This window comes from Phoenix dactylifera, chromosome 4, assembly GCF_009389715.1.
Source record: "Phoenix dactylifera cultivar Barhee BC4 chromosome 4, palm_55x_up_171113_PBpolish2nd_filt_p, whole genome shotgun sequence".
NCBI lineage: Eukaryota > Viridiplantae > Streptophyta > Magnoliopsida > Arecales > Arecaceae > Phoenix > Phoenix dactylifera.
The window spans coordinates 25,741,140-25,761,092 of NC_052395.1; the positions used below are offsets into that span (position 1 = coordinate 25,741,140).

General features: G+C 36.3%; 1 protein-coding gene across 10 annotated transcripts; it reads left to right on the top strand.

Annotated features, from left to right (window-relative positions):
• The first annotated feature begins 653 nt into the window (after positions 1–653).
• On the top strand, positions 654–17,951 carry LOC103723489 (uncharacterized GPI-anchored protein At1g61900). Of its 10 annotated transcripts, XM_026800117.2 has the most exons (11): positions 670–802; positions 1,600–1,708; positions 1,794–1,882; positions 2,728–2,831; positions 2,959–3,099; positions 3,196–3,801; positions 5,384–5,629; positions 5,829–5,840; positions 7,180–7,323; positions 9,358–9,402; positions 14,731–15,414. In XM_026800117.2, the coding sequence occupies exons 4-11, from the start codon at positions 2,819–2,821 to the stop codon at positions 14,901–14,903; spliced, it is 1,380 nt and encodes a 459-aa protein (XP_026655918.2). In that variant the 5' UTR covers positions 670–802; positions 1,600–1,708; positions 1,794–1,882; positions 2,728–2,818; the 3' UTR covers positions 14,904–15,414. The 10 variants fall into 10 exon arrangements, with proteins under 10 accessions (XP_026655922.2, XP_026655917.2, XP_008812630.2 ...); XM_026800118.2 differs by lacking the exon at positions 1,794–1,882; XM_026800119.2 differs by lacking the exon at positions 1,794–1,882 and having other exon boundaries at positions 1,600–1,647.
• Positions 17,952–19,953: the final 2,002 nt, after the last annotated feature.

Here is a 19,953-nt window from a genome sequence, read left to right on the forward strand (position 1 = left end):
AATTTTAAGAGAGGATGTGCATTAGGTAGTTTACTATCTTTTAGGAATCAATTGAGGAAAAATCCTTACATAAAATGTTTGAAACTATTAATATAAATTTACTAGATTTTGATAATTTCCTACATTTGAATTTAGGTTCGATTAAACTTTGATAAAATAGTAAATAATCCAAGTTCGATCCTGAAATTTAGATTTGAACTGGTTTTAGGCCAAACTTGATCAAACTGAGGTTCAATCCTGAGAAAGATTGATGAGAACATTATCTTACGCAGGGCACTGTCTACAACATTTATTTGACAGGGGACTCTGTATGAATGTCATTCATTGGAGTCGGCAAGTACCGGGATTTCTTCAAATCAGCACTCGTAAAACGTTAATATTGCTGCACGAAACAAACTTGCACGCGGTATCTGGTAATACTAAAATGGACAGGGAGTTGTATGTCAAAATGTATATTTTCTTAATCTGATTTGGCGATATTGCTAAGAATTCCATATAACCGTTTTGACGTAAAAACCCCTGTATATACTTATATTGCCAAATCTTGTCACGCCCCTGTACGATCCTTCGCGTTTTAAAGTGTCATAAAAAAAAAAAGAGCCGTTATTATGAATGCCACAAATTCCACGTGGTGTAATTTCTCCTCTTGATGGGGTTCCGTGGAGACACATTGCAGAAGTAATCGTAGATTTCACCACCACCACTACTCTCCCCCAATCACAGGCCGAGGTCGCGACGATGGGAGGTCGCGAGCTGCTCCCTCGCACCTCGTCCCTCCTCGCCGCCCTTCTCCTCCTCTTATGTGAGTCCGCCCCCCAACCCTTTCCTCGTCCTCAACATCTTGCCCTTCTCCTCGCTTCTTTTCCTCTCGATTATTCTTGTTTTCATCGCTCAAGCCGCCAAGAAACCTCAGATTCTTCTCGCTCTTAGTTTTATTGTTGATTTCTTGGTTTAGCAAGGTGGGAGTTTGCATTTTTTTTTTTACGGCATTCTGAATTTAAGCTCGCAATTTGAGTTCTGGGTTGCGGTGTGGCGGTAACCTTTCTTGGTTTTGGATTTCGAAGAGGGTTTTTGGTTTGTTGTCTTGTTTAACGAATTTGTCGTGATTTTCTGAGGGAGATTGGAATTTCTTTCGCAAATTGTGGTGCAAAAACTGGTTCTTGCGAGGGGCTCTTGGTTTTGTGAACTTTCTTGAACCTAGGTTTAGGCTTCGGATTTTTCTTCCCCCCTCTAGAATTGGGGATGCTCAAAATCGGTTCTTGCTGAGAGTTCTTGTTTTTGCGAACTTTCTTGAAGCTAGGTTTGGATTTCGATGATTCTTTCGTTTCCCTGTTTTTTTTATTAAGACTAATTAATTAAAGCACAGAAGTGGTTAATTGACTTTCTTGATGTTTTCCCGTGGTTTGTATTGATATTTTTCGTGGAATTGGTTCTTTGTGTAAGGATCTTCTGACTGTACTTACTTTCACCTTCTTCCTCGTTTTAGATGATGTGTCGCGGTGTTTTCTTTTTATCCAGCTATCTTGATATAAAATGTGATGCAATAGAATGATTGGAATTTTCTGGTTATATACTTTGAGTGGTCTCTTTGCTTTCTAGATGAACCTGGTAGCTGATTCACCAATTCAGTACATTGTTCAGGATAAGGTGCATGGCAATGTCTGAATTTCTGCTTTGGTCTTGATTCACCATGAGCCCACATGCTACTGTAGGAACTTCTACAAGATTTTCTTTGATTTTTAAGCGATGTTTTCCTGGATTTAGAATTATGGATTACAGTTTTTTTTTTCCAGGAGCATAATGGATAATCTTGTTGTCAAGACATCATGTTATAATGATAACAAATGCAAGTAAATTGACAGTTTATTGCCTATGGCTTTCGGTACAACTTTATGCACACTGTTTAAATTGGCAGTAACTACTCATGTCTAGGGTCCCATTACATGCCCATCATATTTGTGATCTAAACCAAAGTTTCCGGTCATAGGGAGGCAAACTTGAGGACATTGTTGAATTGGTGATCTTCGGGAAAAAATCTTGTCAATATGGGTAGCAGTGGGTCAGATACAGTTTGAGTCCTGCTCTATCTGTAACCAAATCTAAATTGTGTCTCTAGGGTCTGCACCTGGATATAAATCTGAATTGCAACGGTAGATCCATACCCATAGTGAATCTGGTATAAACTGAAATCAGGGCCATTTATCAGGTAGTTATAAAATATCTTTTTCAGCTGTTTTAGAGTCTATCCCAACAGTCAATTACCCTTAAGTATTTGAATCAACTAAAAGCTGTTGAAGTTTGAGCAAGGATTCAACAAATCAGGTATTTGAAGTACTAAACCTATGACAAAGAGAAAATACTGCTGTACAGGGGCAACAACAATGCATTTCACATTTAACCCCTTTTATAAAGGGATCAGATTAGCAAATTTTCTGGTTTTTGACAAGTTCTGCATAACCAATCTGTTTCACGAAAACATTGAACATTAGATTGGCAGGATCATGCCAAAAAACCTGTTTTGCACCATTTCTGTAGGAAATATTGTGGAGTGATAAGTGTATATGTAATATGTAAGTTATACCATACTAATTTGATGTAACTGATGAAATGCAGGTCTGCTAGTAGGCATTCTGTTAGTTTGGCGGCATAATTTCAATATTCAACATTTAATTCTGGAATTCTATTTTAATGCATTTTGATTTTTTAACGTGAGCTTTTTTAAATCAGATTCTTGTTGCCTCTTCCATCTTTATACTTGGAAGACTTAAAGACAACCCTTGGTCCAGCTCATTTTACTTCATTTTAACATTTACCTGACATGCTTCAATTAGGTACTGTGTTTTAATGTTGCATAACTTTTTGCTTCTCTCTCTCTCTCTCTCTCTCTCTCTCTCTCTCTCTCTCTCTCTCTCTCTCTCTTTCTTCTCATACAACCAATCTGTCTGCATTGCCATTCAGGTTTGCAAGAATTCTGCTGCAAATTGGATGATGTAATAGTTCGTGGCTTTCCACTGCACAGTACTCCTCAACCATTCATTCCTTTTCTTGCACCTTCGCCAATGACACCATTTTTCAACAATAGCACACCAAAGCTATCAGGTTTTGCAGCTTAAAGTTATATTATATCTTGCAAAGGCTGAACAAATACCTGGTAAAGCTGCATGAACTGCATTCCATGGTACTTCTTTCTTGTAGGACGATGTACATTAAACTTCTCTGCTGTTGACAGCTTGATAAGCACAACTGCTGTTGATTGCTTGGCGTCCTTTGCTCCTTTATTAGCCAATGTAATCTGCTGCCCCCAGTTTCAGGCCACGCTGGTCATTCTGATAGGGCAATCAAGTAAAAACACAGGAATGCTTGCCTTAGATTCTACTCATGCAAACTATTGCCTATCAGATTTTCAACGGATCTTAGAAAGTCGGGGTGCCAGTGATGATCTTGAACAAATTTGCTCAATCCACCCATTGAACCTCACTGAAGGTTCTTGCCCTGTCAATGATATCAGTGAGTTTGAGAGTGCTATTGACTCCGCTAAACTCCTGGCTGCCTGTGGGAAAGTTGATGCTGTGAATGAATGTTGCAGCCAGATATGTCAAAATGCTATACGTGAAGCTGCCAGGAAGATTGCTTTGAGAGATGGTGGTTTGACCAGTATGGATATTACTGATAACTTGCATGAGCACTATTCTAGAATCGATGGTTGCAGAAGTATTGTCCTCAGATGGTTATCCAGTAGACTCGATCCTTTATCTGCAAAGCATGTACTTAGACAGATATCCAACTGCAATGTTAATGAAGGTAGCTAGAAAAGAAACCTTTATCTGTGATGCTATTCTTAAATATAGTGCTCGAGAAATCTTTAATTAGCTCAGTACTAGTTGTATTTAATGTGCTTCATGATATGCATCTATTACTTTTGATCTTTATTTTGGTTTTTTTTTTTAAAGAGTCTTCTCAGTTGAGGTCAAGTGGATTAACTAGATTGACCTTAGATTAATCGCCAAAGTTGTAGTTAGATAAAATTAACACAACTGCCTGAAAGGTAGTAAAAGATGGTCATATGGTTGACTGGAGTTGTTCAAAGAGTTATGTAAAGAGCATAGTTCACTGTCTTTAAACCATTCTATAGCTGATCTTCTTTATAAATTGGATGGTTGCTACTAATGGATACAAGTAATGTTTCATTGATTCATAATATATATGAATCCTTACTTGTCATCTGCTCCTATGAAGGGTATATCAAAGCTTGCTAAGAAAAGGGAGGCCTAGTTCTCGAGGTTCTCGCCATTGTGGAGTTTAAGGAGAGTTAGATGCATGTAGCTTACTCTGAGTGCAGAGAGAACTAATATCTAGCTGATTTATATGATTCTTTTTAGACTAATGAACTTATTAGGATATCGTAGTTTAGTTCTGTGAATACTTAAGCACAAGTCAAAAACTGACCAATTTGCTCCCGTTTTAGACTTAGATCATTTAACTAGGAGATTCTTTTTTTTTCTTTTTTAGTTTAAGGAGAAGTTAGACAAAAGGTCTAACAGGTGCTACTAGTGGATTCATTTAGTCCCACTTCGCACTTGTTGGCATGTGACTTGGCGATAAAGCAGCTGTAAGCTGAATGACTGGTCATTGATACAACACTTATGTATCTTATGTCACACATGAAAACGATGGTTAATGAACGAGTAAGCATAGACTTGTTTTGGATCTCTCTCTCTCTCTCTCTGTATATATATATATATATATATATATATATATATATATATATATGTATATATATATATGTATATATATGTACATATATATATACATCATTGCGTACAAGATTTAGAGAGTCCTCACTTTTAACCTTTCTAAACAGGTTGAATAAAGGCAATCTTGTCTCAGTGATTTAAATATCATGGTTGTACAGTTATTCTTCTTTATCCACTCCCAAGTTATTAATCATTATCTTATGAATGACACTTCGCATCCTGCATTTCCTTTATCATATTTTTCTGGCTGACCTATCATTGGAACTTGTTTTGTCGAATGTGTACCTTCAGTACTGCCTGCCTTTTTTTGCATTTGATAAAACCTATTCCAGGTAATACTGGACTTGCCAAAAACCTGGAGAATGCTTAATTAATTGTACTGCTAAACTTTTTCATTTTTGAGTTAATTTTATACTTGTATATGGTGCTTACTATATTGCTGTTTTCGAACTTGATCATTGCTTATTCTGTTGATTTTTGCGTATTATTCCACTAACTGCTTCTCTATTGTATTTTAAGAATCTTGGGATCTCGCCCTTGTTGTTTTTCTTTTAATTTATCTTTGTATAACATCAAATATGTTTATTTAGCTTCAATAATCTCACCAATAATTGTGTTTATTGCTGCAGCATGTCCTTTAGTTTTTCCAGATACCACAAAAGTTGCAGAGTATTGTGGGAATAGGATTAAGAACCATAATGCATGCTGCAATGCAATGGATAATTATGTATCTCACTTGCAAAAGCAAAGTTTCATAACCAATTTACAAGCATTGGATTGTGCTTCATTGCTTGGTCTGAAGTTGCAAAAAATGAATGTTACCACAAACATCTATAGCCTCTGTCAGATAACTCTCAAAGATTTTTCTCTACAAGGTTAGTTGTAAGAAACTTTCAGCTATTATGCTGCAAGCTGATTTTCCTAAATAGCATACCCAACATGAGAAGTGGTGATATAAGAAACCGCTAAATGTTGTACATCTGGATTATTTTTCTGCTTCACTTAATTGACATACTAACAGAAATTTATGTTGTTTTTATGTGGCTGTGGTCGTTTGGTCAAATGGTGAACCAGTTGGATCTCAAGGTAGTATTATCTAAACCCTAATTATGCTTTTCTCTTTTCCCTCCAATATGAATCATGATCTAGTGATTTGCTTGTTACGAACTTAGCCATAGTTAGCATTAAACAGCAATTTTAGCATAACTCTTATGCATGAAATAATTCAACCGTTAACTCAGGACATGTATGGTGATTAGCGCCGTTTAACCAGATTAATTTATATCTTGCTTTTGTCTTCTCATTTTTGCTAATTAAGCTGGATCAAGTACATCACTTTACCAATGTGCATATGGTCTTTGAACTATTGGAAAGCAGAGACTGAGGGAACACCTTTTCTTCTGTCTGCATGTGGTGGATAAAAACTTGTAGCATTACTGTGTTTATCGCTGCAAATAAACTGATCTTTGAACTGCTTAGGCTTGGCTCATTATATGAAAGGGGTATTAAAACTTGAGCTGGGCTTAGTAGCAAAAGTTTAACCTTGACTCTTTCTTCATTGAATGAGCCTGAGCTTCCTAGAGTGTTCAAACTGGGCTCCTAACATAGTTGAGCGCTCCAGCTTGGCTTGTTTAAAAACTGTGCAAGCTCCATGTGAGCCTGTTCTCAATCCCAGCCTGAGCTTTTCATGAACATGTTGGTTCGTCTGCAACTGTAACTGTGTATCTAAATGTAAAACTAAAAATACTTTAACATGAACAGTCGGTTCATTTGCAGTCATGACCATTTATCTAAAATTACTTCTTTTTTTCTATAAGAAAAACTTTAATGATATGAACTATTGCACATCCACCTGTTGTCCCCTATGACTGAAAACCAACATGTTCCCTTTTCCTTTCAACTTTCATTCTTCTGAGACAGTCATAGTGAAGATAACTGAGTAAAGCTTTCTTAAAAACTAATATTTAGGAGATGCTCTTAAGAAATCTTTCATATTTGTCTTAGAGTAGTTATGTGAACTAATTGTAATGGTTACCTTCCCATTTCAAGAAATGTACTTATTGTTTAATAAACATTGGTAGAGCTTTCCACTAGAATAAAAAGAAGCACCAATTTTCTTTTGGTGGTTTTTTGACATTTTAATTTTGAGCTTGAACTTTCTGTTCAGCATAAGGTTGTTACTTTGTTTTAAAGCTAAATCATTGTTAGAGGCAAAACAACCATTATGGTATAGATCATTTTCGATCTATTCGAACAATCCTTTTTGCATATCAAGCTATGCAGATAGAATAAACTAAAGCCTTTAGGTAATCCCATCTGGAAAGATAAAGTTCTTTATCATGAAGTTGTATTTTCATAATTGTTATTAGAACTGTTGATACTGCTTGCCAAATATATTACTTTGTTCTTTCAATTTTTGCTCCAGAGTCTGGATGCCTCCTTCCAAGCTTGCCATCAGATGCAATGTTTGACCCTTCTTCTGGAATCAGCTTCACGTGTGATCTGAACGACAATATTGCGGCTCCTTGGCCCTCTGCACCTGAAGCTCCAACATCTTCATGCAACAAATGTATGTCCATGATCCATATAAATACCTGATTTTCTTCTTCCTTTTCCCCTATTTATCTTTGCCTTGGATCGTGAAATGTGCACCAAAATTTGCAGTTTTGATTCTTATATTTTGTTTCATTTAGGGTGGTTTGTAAAGAGTTTATTTGGTAGCATTAGATGCAACTTTAAAATATCAAATGACCATACCATAACCTCCTAGAAGACTGCGAATACCCTTGTAATTTAATGTACTTGTAACCTGTAACTTGTAATTTTTTTTCATGCATATCTTCTTGAATTAAAGCGTGGAGCTATGATGCAGTTGACATGGGTTGTCACTTGGTTGCACACACGGAAATCCGGGATGACATTCCTAAAATCTAGATATGACAGACAACTTGGTCATATATATATACACACATACATATATACATTTTTTTGTCGGTAATCTGTACATGTATATTAGTTATTTATGGGTTAGATAATAAGTCAAGTTGGTTTTTCTATTGTAGAATGGAAAAGACATATACAAAAACTTATCTTTTACCTAAATCAAGTTATTTAATAGGTTTTATGAATTATCACTTGTGAGTGCAATAGGGCCAGCATCCTTATGCGCTCGCTATGATGCCTTGCTAATAGTAGCTGGAGCACTGTTTGTTTAAGTTTTTATGATGTTTTCTTCTTTAAGTACCATACATCCTTGGCACTCTGCATCTGAACATCCAAAATTTTTCTGCAACAAGTGTATGTCCATGATCCATATAGATGTCTGTTTTACTTGTTTCTTCTTGTTTTCCCTCCCATCTTTGCTTGAGTTGTGAATGTGCACCAAAATATGCAGTTTTATTCCATAAAAGACTTCGTGGGCTTATTTGTCCATTGCAGTTTCATTTAGTAAGTGACACGAGTGTATTTAGCAACATGAGATGCAACTTTAAAATATTAGATGACCATGCCATATGCTCCTAAAGCACTGCTAATACCCCTGTGATTTTATGAAATACCTGGAACCTGTAACTGGAAAAAAAATTTTCAGCACGTATCTTCTTGAATTAAAGAACGGAGATATGATGCAGTTGACATGGGAAATGGGGTCACTTGGCGGACAAATATGGTATCCAGCATGACTTTGCTAAATCTAGATAAGATATACGGCATGGTCATAGATGTATATATGTATAAACATGTTTTTTTTTGTCAATAATCTGTACATGCATATTAGTTATGTGTGTCATATGAAAAGTAAGTTGCCTTTACCTATTGTAGACTGAAAAAGGTAAATATAAAAACTTCACATTTCGCCTAGATCATGTTATTTAATAGGTTTATTAATTTTAACTAGTGGGCGCAATAGGGCCAGCATCCTTTTGTTCTTGCTGTGATGCATTGCTATCAGCAGCTGAAGCACTGTTTGTTTAAGTTTCCTTGAAACTTTCTTCTCTAAATACCACATCGCAATAATTTGACAATGATATTTAGCAAGTGCTTCCACTTGAAAACATATATAGATTGTTTATCTACTCAAGATTTGCCAAAACCATGTGTTACTTTTTTTTCTGAAATATCTCCAGATTTAGGTTAAACAAAATGAATCATTTAGATCTAAATGTTAAACATTTCTTTTGGAATGAACCTCTAAAGGTTGTCATTGTCGTAGAAATGAAATCTCACTGTTATGTATCTTTTCTATTTTAAGAATATGATCTTTGATTTTTTATTATTTTTGCCCTTTTAATTGCTATCAAATTTGTACATTTTCTAATGTAAAGCATGTGATAGAAAGTAATGTTGCAATGTTAACACATGCATGCAATGTTTTTGCAAATTGATATTTAGTTCAGCAGAATTTGCTCTAATATAAAATCAGTGCTTTACAGTTAATAAAACTAATTGAATAATTGAGTTCTTGAAGCCACAAATACTTCTTTTCTTGCATATGGAACTCATTCCATCAGTGATAAATTATACGCTCTTGATTTAAAAATCTATTTTTCCTTTTCATTTTGTGTTATGTGTGTAATCTTTGGCATGTTCTCTTTGATTTGTGCAGCTATTAACTTGCCAGAACTTCCAGCTGCAACATCTGCACACATTGGTTAGTATCATGATTGCTGTTCTAAATGCTTTTCTTCACCCACCTTCATACAGCTTACCCCTCCATTGATTTCTGAAGGGGTTATCATGAGGTTCTTCTTTGCTTGAATTTTCATATTTGAATGATGATGCACATTTTAAAATAAATAGCATGACTACAAAAATATGTCCATTTTGAGTTTTTGGAGGTCAAGATGGTCCCACCTTTCTTAGGAGTCAGGATGTGGTTTCCCCCTTTTTTTGCAACAGGCACCTGCAGACATGGTGCCACATATCCAATAATGCATGTTAAGTGGGATTTCGGTCATAAGGCACCTTTCAACTTCTTCCCTCCTATAACATCATTTCTACCATCCTATAGCGCTGCTAGCTGCTATAAGGTGTTACTGGCACTTGATGTCATGAACCCATGATGAAATAAAACCAAAAATGCAAAATAATCAATTTGTCACTTATAAAATTTCTACATTCTAATTATAAAGCTAAAAGAAAAAGCTCTAGCTCATTACACGCACATTAGGTTCTAACTAAAAAATGTCTAGAACAATAAAAGCTCTCACAATTGAGAAATCTTTGTAACTTCATTTCGAATTTACTGAACAATTCTAAAAGTATAATTACAAAAAGCAATTTGGCTAGCCATGAGGTATGACTTGAAAGAACAATATTATTTTCATATCTATCTGTAGATCCTTGATACGTGAGTATTAGATTTATTTCATGAAAATCCTTACTTTCTTGTTTTAAAAGTCCTTTTAATTTTGATACTTAAAACAGAAAAATAGGACACCAAGTCCTATATTAACAACCTGCATCTTAACATGAATGCCCTTTTTTAACAAAAGTTTATAGTTTTAAAGGAAAAGCGATGACATCAATGATATATTTTCAAATAAATCAGGATAGTCTTTCCTGTATTTTGAGGCTTCCCTGAAATTTCCTAATTGGTGGAAATTGTAGCATGTTATACTGACATCTTTTTTTTTTCAAAGATTTTTATTGGAAGACTAAGAAAAAAAATACATATCTTTCCATATATATATTGAGGATGTATTTCTCCAATGTCCATAGTTGCACCGAGCACCATACTTTTATCTTCTTTAATACACTTAAGCACTTAAAATCTGTCATGATCTTAGCTTCAGAGGTGAGGTTGGCGATTTTCTTAGAAATAAAATGAAAGGACAAATGAAAATAATGAAATGAGGAAACTTGTGCAGCCCCATTCTTTTAGGGGTTTTTCATTGGATTCCAGAGGTTTGGTGTCAAGAACTGGTACCTCTAAATGAGGGTCGACTGCAGTTGAAATTTTGAATGATAGTTTAATGGGTTGACACATCATAAAGCCATTAAAGAGGGTTTGAGGGAGGAAGAGTGTGTACGGCTTATTGAAACTTTATATTAAATTTGTTACTCCCATGATATTTGTTCGGAAGTTTTTTTTTTTATAAATGGCAGTAGACCTAATTTCAATTGAATCAACTTATTTTACCTTTTCTTCTAAGAAAGGGGGAAAAGTTTTACCTAACATAAGAGTCAAGCTGGAACTTTTGCAGAATGTAATTTACTAGTTAATGCTCTTATACTGAACAAACATTGTTACAAGACTCATCTAATAATCAACTATTTAATGATCGGTTGGGAACATAAGATATTCATGTGACAAGTTAATAATTATCGTGACTGATGTGCTGAAAACATCAACATGCGCAAATGCAGTGTCTAAAATTATCTTAAGACTGGGTTTCTTTTAGAGCTCTTACCTTGCAACCATGCCTCTCTATGACCCTAAAGAGTGGTATTTCTCTAGTTTTATACTCCATTTTACTTATTTGTATCATTCAATTTTGCTATGTAGAAATTCATCTTGCTTTTAAGGTTCTTATGATGAAAACTGCTTGTGACTTCTTTCTATTGCTTTCAGTAAGTTGATGATGAATACGGAACCATGGCATTCATTGCTTAATATTTTTTTTCCAGCCACTATGTTTTAGTCAATGACCTTTCTCTTTGTTCAATAATGAAGAGCAACCTTATAAAAAAAAAAAAAACAGAGGAAAAGATGCTTGATTTTTGAGTTAGGTACAATCATGAAAATTATTGCATGATTTATTACCAACAAAAGAACATCAGTTGCAGTGACCATTATAACATTACTAAATGTAATCATGCTTGAAAGGAAAAGGACTCTATAGATGGTTCTGAGTGAAAACAAGACTCTTCAACTTAGTACATAATTAACAAAAAAACTAGACTCAGAGGGGTGGGGCAAGAAGAAGTGGAGGGGTTGGAGTGGCTTGCCACACTTGCTGTGAAAGGGGAGGGGAGAGTGTAGCCTGAGGACTGATGGGTCACTGGGGAACCAAGGGGCAGGATTGAGGGCTGGGGGTGGGGACTGGCGGGGAAACGAGGAGATGGGGGCTAATGATTTGCTAAGAGTAAGGAGGGAGAGGAGGGGTGGGGGGACAATTAAAGTTGATGAAAAGGGGCATACCTAGGGGCATTTTGATGATGACCGGTGTTGTTGGAGTCAAACTGATGCCAAAGACAATAGATGGAAAGAGAGGTTGTGAGTGAGGACCTGAAAAGTGGACCGGAGACATAGCTATGGGGTTAAGGATGAGGAATTAAATATGTTGGACCATTTTAACATATAATAAGATATATTTTACTTACCTGACAAATTTCATATGAGTAAGGGAATATGTATTTTGTTATGCCAGGAAGTTTTGGAAGGTCAGCGATTGGTAATCTTTTTTCTTGAAGTCATATTTTTATATAAATAACAAATTTGATGGTTATTTTTCTTCATGGAGTGGATAAGATATTGGAAATCCCATATCATAGGTGAGATGTTGACGACCTACCATTTGCATTGTGATGTTATCAACTCTTCTTTTGAAGCCAATGAGATGCTAAACGGTGTTCTATCACTCTTTTGTCCTTCGGTTATCAAATCTGGTGTTTCCTTCAGATTTTTGGGGCGCAAAGGAGGCATGTGACAGATCTGGAACTTAATCACCTTACAGCAATCTGGGGATCAAATTTATGAATTTCTGCACAATTCTTGCCATTCATTAGTATAATCTAACAAGGCAGAAGAGCAAGTGCAAGGAGTAATCATGTTAGATGAGTTTCCAATTGGATTTTAGGGTGTAAGACCTTCCATATTAAATAGATAATACTAAATGCAACTTTAGATGAAATTTAAACTGAAAGAGGCTGATGATTAGTGGCAAGATGAGGGCCTCTTGTGATTACTTTTTGTTATCTTGAAATGATTATTATGAAGAGTAAATGAATTGATGAATAAAACTTAATGAACTTATGAAACAGCAGCTCAAACTAAAATGTACCTTTGCTGTGGTATGTGATCGTTGCTAGTAAGGCTTGGTGAATTTTATGGCATTCTTGGAGTTGGAGATGTTGTATATTTAGATAATGTGGTAATAAAGTGGTCCTAGGCTGATGAGCATTGCATAAATGCGAATGTGGAAAGGTTGACATATAGTAAAAGAAACATGCTATTGCTAGAAATTAATATATTGGGGAATTGAACAGAGCAAGTTGGCGTGTTTCTTGCATAGTGCAGGACAAAGGTCCTGAAGTGAAGAGGGGCTTGTTTTGCTGTGGAATGGATGCCATCAAACAAGATCTTGGAGAAAACTAGACGAAGGTAGCGTCGTAGTGAGAAAATGCTAGAAAATTTTGCACTTGCTTGATGTTGAAGCTCTTGGTAGAGAAAACAAATCCCCAGAGTATCCTAAGTAGATGGAATGAAGCTTGTTTGTTATGGTAATGGTCTCCTGATTTGTCATGCATCGATGCTATTCCTTGTGGAAGCAGTTAATCTCCTTAAATTCTCGCTGATGACCCTATCAATTAATATAGAACACCTTAACAATCCTCTTCTTACCTTTAATTATGATGGCACTTTACTTGTCTTGATGCTTTCATTATAGGGGTTCAGGTTAGGTCCGACTGTTCTCAGACCACTTGATGGTCCAAGGACTGCAGGTCCACAGACGCCATTGGATTATTCGGATATGATGAGATTGTCTGGACGGTGACTGACAAAGGAATGCCCATTAGTTAGGTCCACTTTGATTCTGCCCCTCCTTTCCATCCTGAGTCCCATCTCCTGGTCTCTCTAATCTTCTCAGATTTCTTTGTTGCCTGCACTCCTCCCCCGTCCGCGTGTCCCCTGGCACGCTTATCCTCACAGCTGCCTCCACCATCTTACAGCGCCACCATGCACCCAATCCATGATCCCCTTCTTTGCCTCTGCCATTGCCACCGCTGCCAGGTTCATGCTGGCAATCACTTTGAAGAGGGCAACAAAGGAGCCAGGCCACTTGAGAGCAGCAGAATGGGATTTAGCCAGGTTGGTCCATGCAATGTTGAAGCCTTTGGAGAGGAAGCGTTTCTCATTCACAGTGACGAGGCGGAGTCGCCTGGGAAGGTGGCTGCCTTGGCAAGGTATCGGGTGAGGGTGGATTCGATGAACATGATGAGCTTCATCACGGGGGTTAGGACCTAGGTTGAGAGAGGGGAGGGGGACACGATATCTCATTGTGTCCGAGTAAATCTCCAACGGCGTCCACACTCATTACACTGTCAAGTGGTCCAATGACCATTAGACCTAGCCCGAACCCTAATTATAGGATGCCAATTTTAAGCTTTATTGGGTATAGTTTGGATAAATATGTTATGCGAGTGCAGTTTTTGTGAGGACCTACGTGGGGATATGTTAAGTGGCACAATGGTTATATGCTGGGGAGATATTGGATATTTATATAGAGCCAAGGAATGCGAACAATATCTTTTAGCTATTTTTTTGGATGAGGTCTTGAATTGTTATAAATGGTATTAGTGACTCAGTCCATGGCCCCTATGTGAGTAGGGGACACAACAACATGGACTCTTCTAGGGCTACCGCGAATGGATTTTGGTGTTTGTGATTGGATTCGAGTGGATTTGGACTGTTAGCTTAATGAGGATGCTAAGATTTAAACAAGAGGAGCATACAAGGATCTATGTGGATGTATGTTTAGTTCCTATATTAGTTGTATGATGGAGAAAACTTAGATATTTATATAAAATCATGAAATCTAAATAATATCTTCTAGCTAGCCTTTTTCAGTGAAATCCCGAGTCGTTACAGTTTTAAGGTATTTAGACTGTTGGGATACTGATTCTGCAACTTAAACTTACTAGTTTCTTATTCTGTTGGGTGCAATCTTGTCTAAAGCTGTTTAGGAGCTTAGAACATTAGGTTATTTATTTCCCAATCAAGTTAGCTTTCTATCTTATATGCCTTCTTTCTCAGGTGAAAATGGAAAAGACATAAAGCTTCCTTTAGCTTTCTATCTTATATGCCTTCTTTTTCAGGTGAAAATAGAAAAGACACAAAGCTTCCTTTGTTCATTGCTTTGTTGCTGGTTCTTCAAATGCTTTCGTGATCCTGCGGTAGACATCAGTTTCAATCCTTACTATATTTGAAAGGATGCTGCTACCAAGTAGTTGGGATAAGGCTTCCATCACATCAATGACCAGGGATCTAACCAAAGGCTTTTCCCAACACAATAGACAGCATTCTGGGATACAGGTTTTTTGTTGAAGTTGTAGCAACCATGATTCTTGCAAGCAATATAATAATGCCTTGTAAAGGGAGGGGGAAATTTGTAAATATCTTGAGATCTGTTGTCCCATTTGGAGCTCCTTCATAGAAACTCTTCCTAGAACCTTTGTCTGCAGTTTAATGTAGATTTAGGTCAATCGATACCATCATCTCATCTCTCACAGTGTCCAACTTTTTGGTATTTTGAATGAGAACGCCAGTTATCGTTGATTGTAAGGCGGGGGTGGACGCCTAAAAATAGTACATATCGTAGGCTGTTGCTTGAACGAGCACACCGACGAGAAGAATGTTGACCAGGGAGTTTTAGGGTTGATGCTGAGAGACTTTGCAGTGATATTTAAAAGTAAGGAAAAGAAAAGTAATTCTTTAATATTTTGTAATGTTGCAGTGATATTTTGTGAGATCGGTAAGCGTATTTGATTCATAGGTTAGAAAAAGTTTTTTTTTCTTTTTTTTCAAACAAATGTTTTGATATCTTAATTTGCGCGGTTTGTTAGAAGTCGCGATGTTTCGCAGGTTTTACAAAGGGGACTTTACACAAAATCCTACCTGTCAAACGCCACCTGCTGATGAGCAATTACATTTCTAGAGTAAATTATCTTCAAAAAAGAAGGGTCATATGGTCACATTTTAAGCAACAAATCGGAGAGTTTTTTCCCACTAGATCGTCTATTAATCTTGTAACGGATAAGAAGGAATGCTCTTGCTAGGTTTTGCTGGAATTCAATCATGTTTTTCTCTTGTTTTACTTCTAAATTAGGAAGCTGAGATGACCCGGCAGGCTTATGAATTTAAGTTGAATGGGGAAATCTGTTTTCTAGAAACCATGTTGCGTATCAGGTGAATTCAATCCCCAGGACGTCTTCCCAGGCAGAAGAATAAGAGCTGAAGATAAGCAGTCAAATTTGTTGAACAGGCTCGACGACGAGAACGATTTCATTTTACATGAGCCTTGAAAATCTTCAAAGAAGATAGCTTAAAACTTATAACTTTGTATTTCTAGAGGATTGGGTCTTGAGTAGCATATCTGCCGTCACCTTTCATAAAATCAGCTGTAATTATTCTCCGACCCATTCAATCATGAAGCTTAGGTTTTAATGATCTAGAACCTCATCTAAAAAAACTAGCTAAAAGATATTATTAACGTTGTCTAGTCGTATATAAGTATTAAAGATTTTCTCGACGAATAATAAATATTAGACTAAATACATACCTTTATGGGTTCTTACATAGTCTTTTTATTTTAAGCCATGGCGTCCTTGCTAGGCTAAGACTTCAAGTCCATTCAAATCTATTCTGAAGCATCACGACCAGTTCGTGGTCAGCCTCGATGGGCTCATGCGGCAATGTTCCTTAGTCCATATAGATTATGGCTGCATCCTCTCTGATACCTTCTGTAACAATTTATGATGTATTTAAAGAGGCTAACCAGAAGCTATTATTTGGATTTTTTAGTTTTGTGTAAGTATGCAAAATCTCCTGACGAATAACCAATGTGGGATTGAATATATACCCACATGGATCCTTACATGGGTTATCCTTGCCTAAGGCTCACCCATGTATGTATCTTTCGATCACCACTGGCATTTTACACGTCAAAGTGTTTTTTTTGGGTTACTCTGTCTAGGTTGGGCCATGTCTAACGTCTTCCCAACAACTCAACTATTGGAGCCTTCCATGTTGATGGAATCCATAGTTTCTGATTACCTGCCTTGTTGCTGTCATGACTATGTTGTATATTATTTAGCATTTGATATGATCTTACGTGTGTGGTTAAGGTGGAGGATTACAATTTGACTTTGGGCAGGTTTCTATCAGGTTTAGATCAGCATTGCAAATTTAGTAAACGATGATCTTTGAAATATGTGAGTTTGATGTACACTACATGTGTCATGGCCTAGAAATATAAGCTAATAATTCATAATTATCTTCTTTGGATATGGTGTGAGCTCATTACTCAGCAGACCAAATTTTTTACAGAAAAATGCTTTGGGGTGCTCACAAAGGTCGATAGAAAGTTTATCAAATCCATAATCACTGACTTGGCAAATTCACAATGAACCAATCCACTACGTTTGACAACAAATCCATGAGTTGTGCTAATTTTCCCACCACTTGATATGACTCTTTCCTATAATCTTCAAATGATGTGATGTATTCAAGTTTACTACATAATTATAAAGCATGATTCACCGTACTAGTCCGAACTGAGCTGTACGGAATATATCATACCGTACTGTATCCGATACGGAAGGCGTACCACGACACTCGGTATGCTGAAAAGACTCCATACTGTACCGTACCGATACAGTGCTAGCATGAGATTGGTACAAATCTGGTATCGAAACGGTGAACCTTATTCCAAGATTTCTCTTATATATGATGTTATTTTATGAACCCATCTTTTGGTCATAAAATTATCTACTATATTTCCATGAATATTGCCTGCTGTAATTGCCTATGGTAACCACGAAACAGGTGCTAAATACAAAACTACCTTATCCACGTCGCATCCTGTACATGGACAAAAGACATGGTTTTGAAGTCTATGATTTTGATAGTTTGGGGATATTGATTTTTTTTTTAATGGATTGCTGTATCCGCTGTCCCACGGGAGGTGCAGTTCAAACTCAAAAGGCGTTCCAGTGTGGTTCATGCTTTCAATAAAGCTTCGAAGGTCATCTTCTACTCAGACACGACATCTTATATATGGATATGAAGAGCATCTAAACGTTTCCTATGAAACTGCTGTTCTATCCCATACGTAAAAAATATCTGAGGATCTTTTTCTTTCATGACTTTTATACGACCAATTAATGAATGGCCAAGTTGATAGCTGTTGTATCGGTCGTCGTGATTGTTACTGAAATAACAGAAAAAGATCAAGAAAAAGGATTTGGTATGTACTACATTTGATTTGAGGGCTGGGTTTTATTTTCATGCATGACCTTGTCAAGCCTGTGAGTTTCATTAGGTAAATTTATTTCGAAGCATGTTGGAAGAATATAATGCAAGTAAATATGAAGATTGCAGCAGTAACTATATTTTTCGGTTGACCTATCAGCATTGTTAATCATATATATTTTTATATATGTTAACATAATTGTAGATTTATAATAATGATATCATAATCGCAACTCTACTTTGCTAGCTTCTGCTATCTGTTGGTGATGCACCTATAACGCACTCATATTTTATCTTAGTTCAAAGATTAGGTTGACAGCTAGGTTGCTCATTTTGAAGTATTCCTCTAGCTAGAAGTCTTCACAGAATTCGCAGTTGTGATGATCTAAGAAATAGACCATCCATGAATGGAAGAACCAGAATTCGTTTCTCTTGATGCCAATATCAGATAATATGTAAACTTATCATAATTATCCATAGCTAAGCCTCAACACATCTAAATGAGCCAGCTTTATATATGGATTCCCTTTAATTTTACCTTCATTTTCTGATTAAAGATCAAATATTTCATTAAGAGACACCTTCTCTTTGGGTCTTGTAATGGATCCATCTGCAATTTATCAGAAGACTTCCCACAGTATAAATATACTAGATTCTACCCATTCATACACAAAACCAATGTATTGCGTACATGTGCTCTGAAAACTATAACAACATTTTCTTAATGTCTCCAGCATCTAAAAGCATATTTCCTCCCCTCAGCACAAGAGCATCATCACATGCAAGTAATTATTGTTGAATTTAGATCAAAATGGAGAAGGTTCGCACTTGAGAAAGGCGTTTCCTCAAGTACTGGATCTAAATGATTTTCTTAGATCCATTTTCCCTTGTTTTCCTCCAAAAAAATAAAAAAAAAAATGGAAAAAATAAAAATGCTGTATGCTTAAAAGGAAACACGTACAAGGGAGACATTTATTTTTTATGCGAAATTTCTTCTAGAATAAAATTGCAAGTTTAGCAATTTCACCAAGTTCAATTAATTAATCTCATCTTACATAGTACTACACCTATTCACCAACATGTTTCATCCAACTAAGCCTGGTGTATACCATTTTTGTGCTTGCATTTAGATCATTTTCTTACATTAAAAAATTGCAGGAGAAACATTACATGGGTATACTCCGAACCGAAGCCACTTCACTTTCCTCCTTTTTTATTTTTTCCTTTGAAAGAATTCTTCACAATGGATGACCTCCCCACTTTTTTACAATTTAACTTATTAGGAGAGAACAAAAATAATTAGACTCATATCCGTGGATTCAACATCAATTATGCTTAGTCCCTAATAAATGGGTATTTCTTTTCCGATCATCGATTTCAATGACCATTTTTTGTTTAGTCCTATGTCTTTATGTACATAAAAGATTGACCATAAAATGGGCATGGTATGTAAGAATTTATAATTAAATGAAGCCAAACAAAGAACTGGGCATTAAATATCCTGAAAACGAAAAAAAATCTTGAGGCTCTTCTTGATGCCAAAGGCCATAGTTTCACCAAAAAAAAAAAAAGGCCATACTTTCCAACTTAATTTCCAAATGTGCAAGCTGCCAATAATTTTCTTAAAAGAATCTCTCCTCTCTAATCCAAATCATCTTTCCCTATGCGTATGATAAATACTATAAAGAATAACAAAAGAAACATAACCTCTCCTTTTTTTAATCCTTTTCTTCAAATATGGCCTAGTTGAAATACCAACTTCTATAGAACGCCAACAGACTCAGTTGGTGCAACACCATAATATTGTCCTTGCCTTTATTCAATTTCCTCCCACAAGACTACAAGAGAAAGGGAGCCATGCACCTTCTTATCTCTCGAGGCCACCAAATTTATTGCCCCCACGTCTTATAGGTCTTTATAGGTGGAAGGTATTAAAAGAGAGAACACTGCCTTGGCGGTACCAAACGAGCCATGCACCAGCCATTCCCTCATTAATTTCAGGCAGTG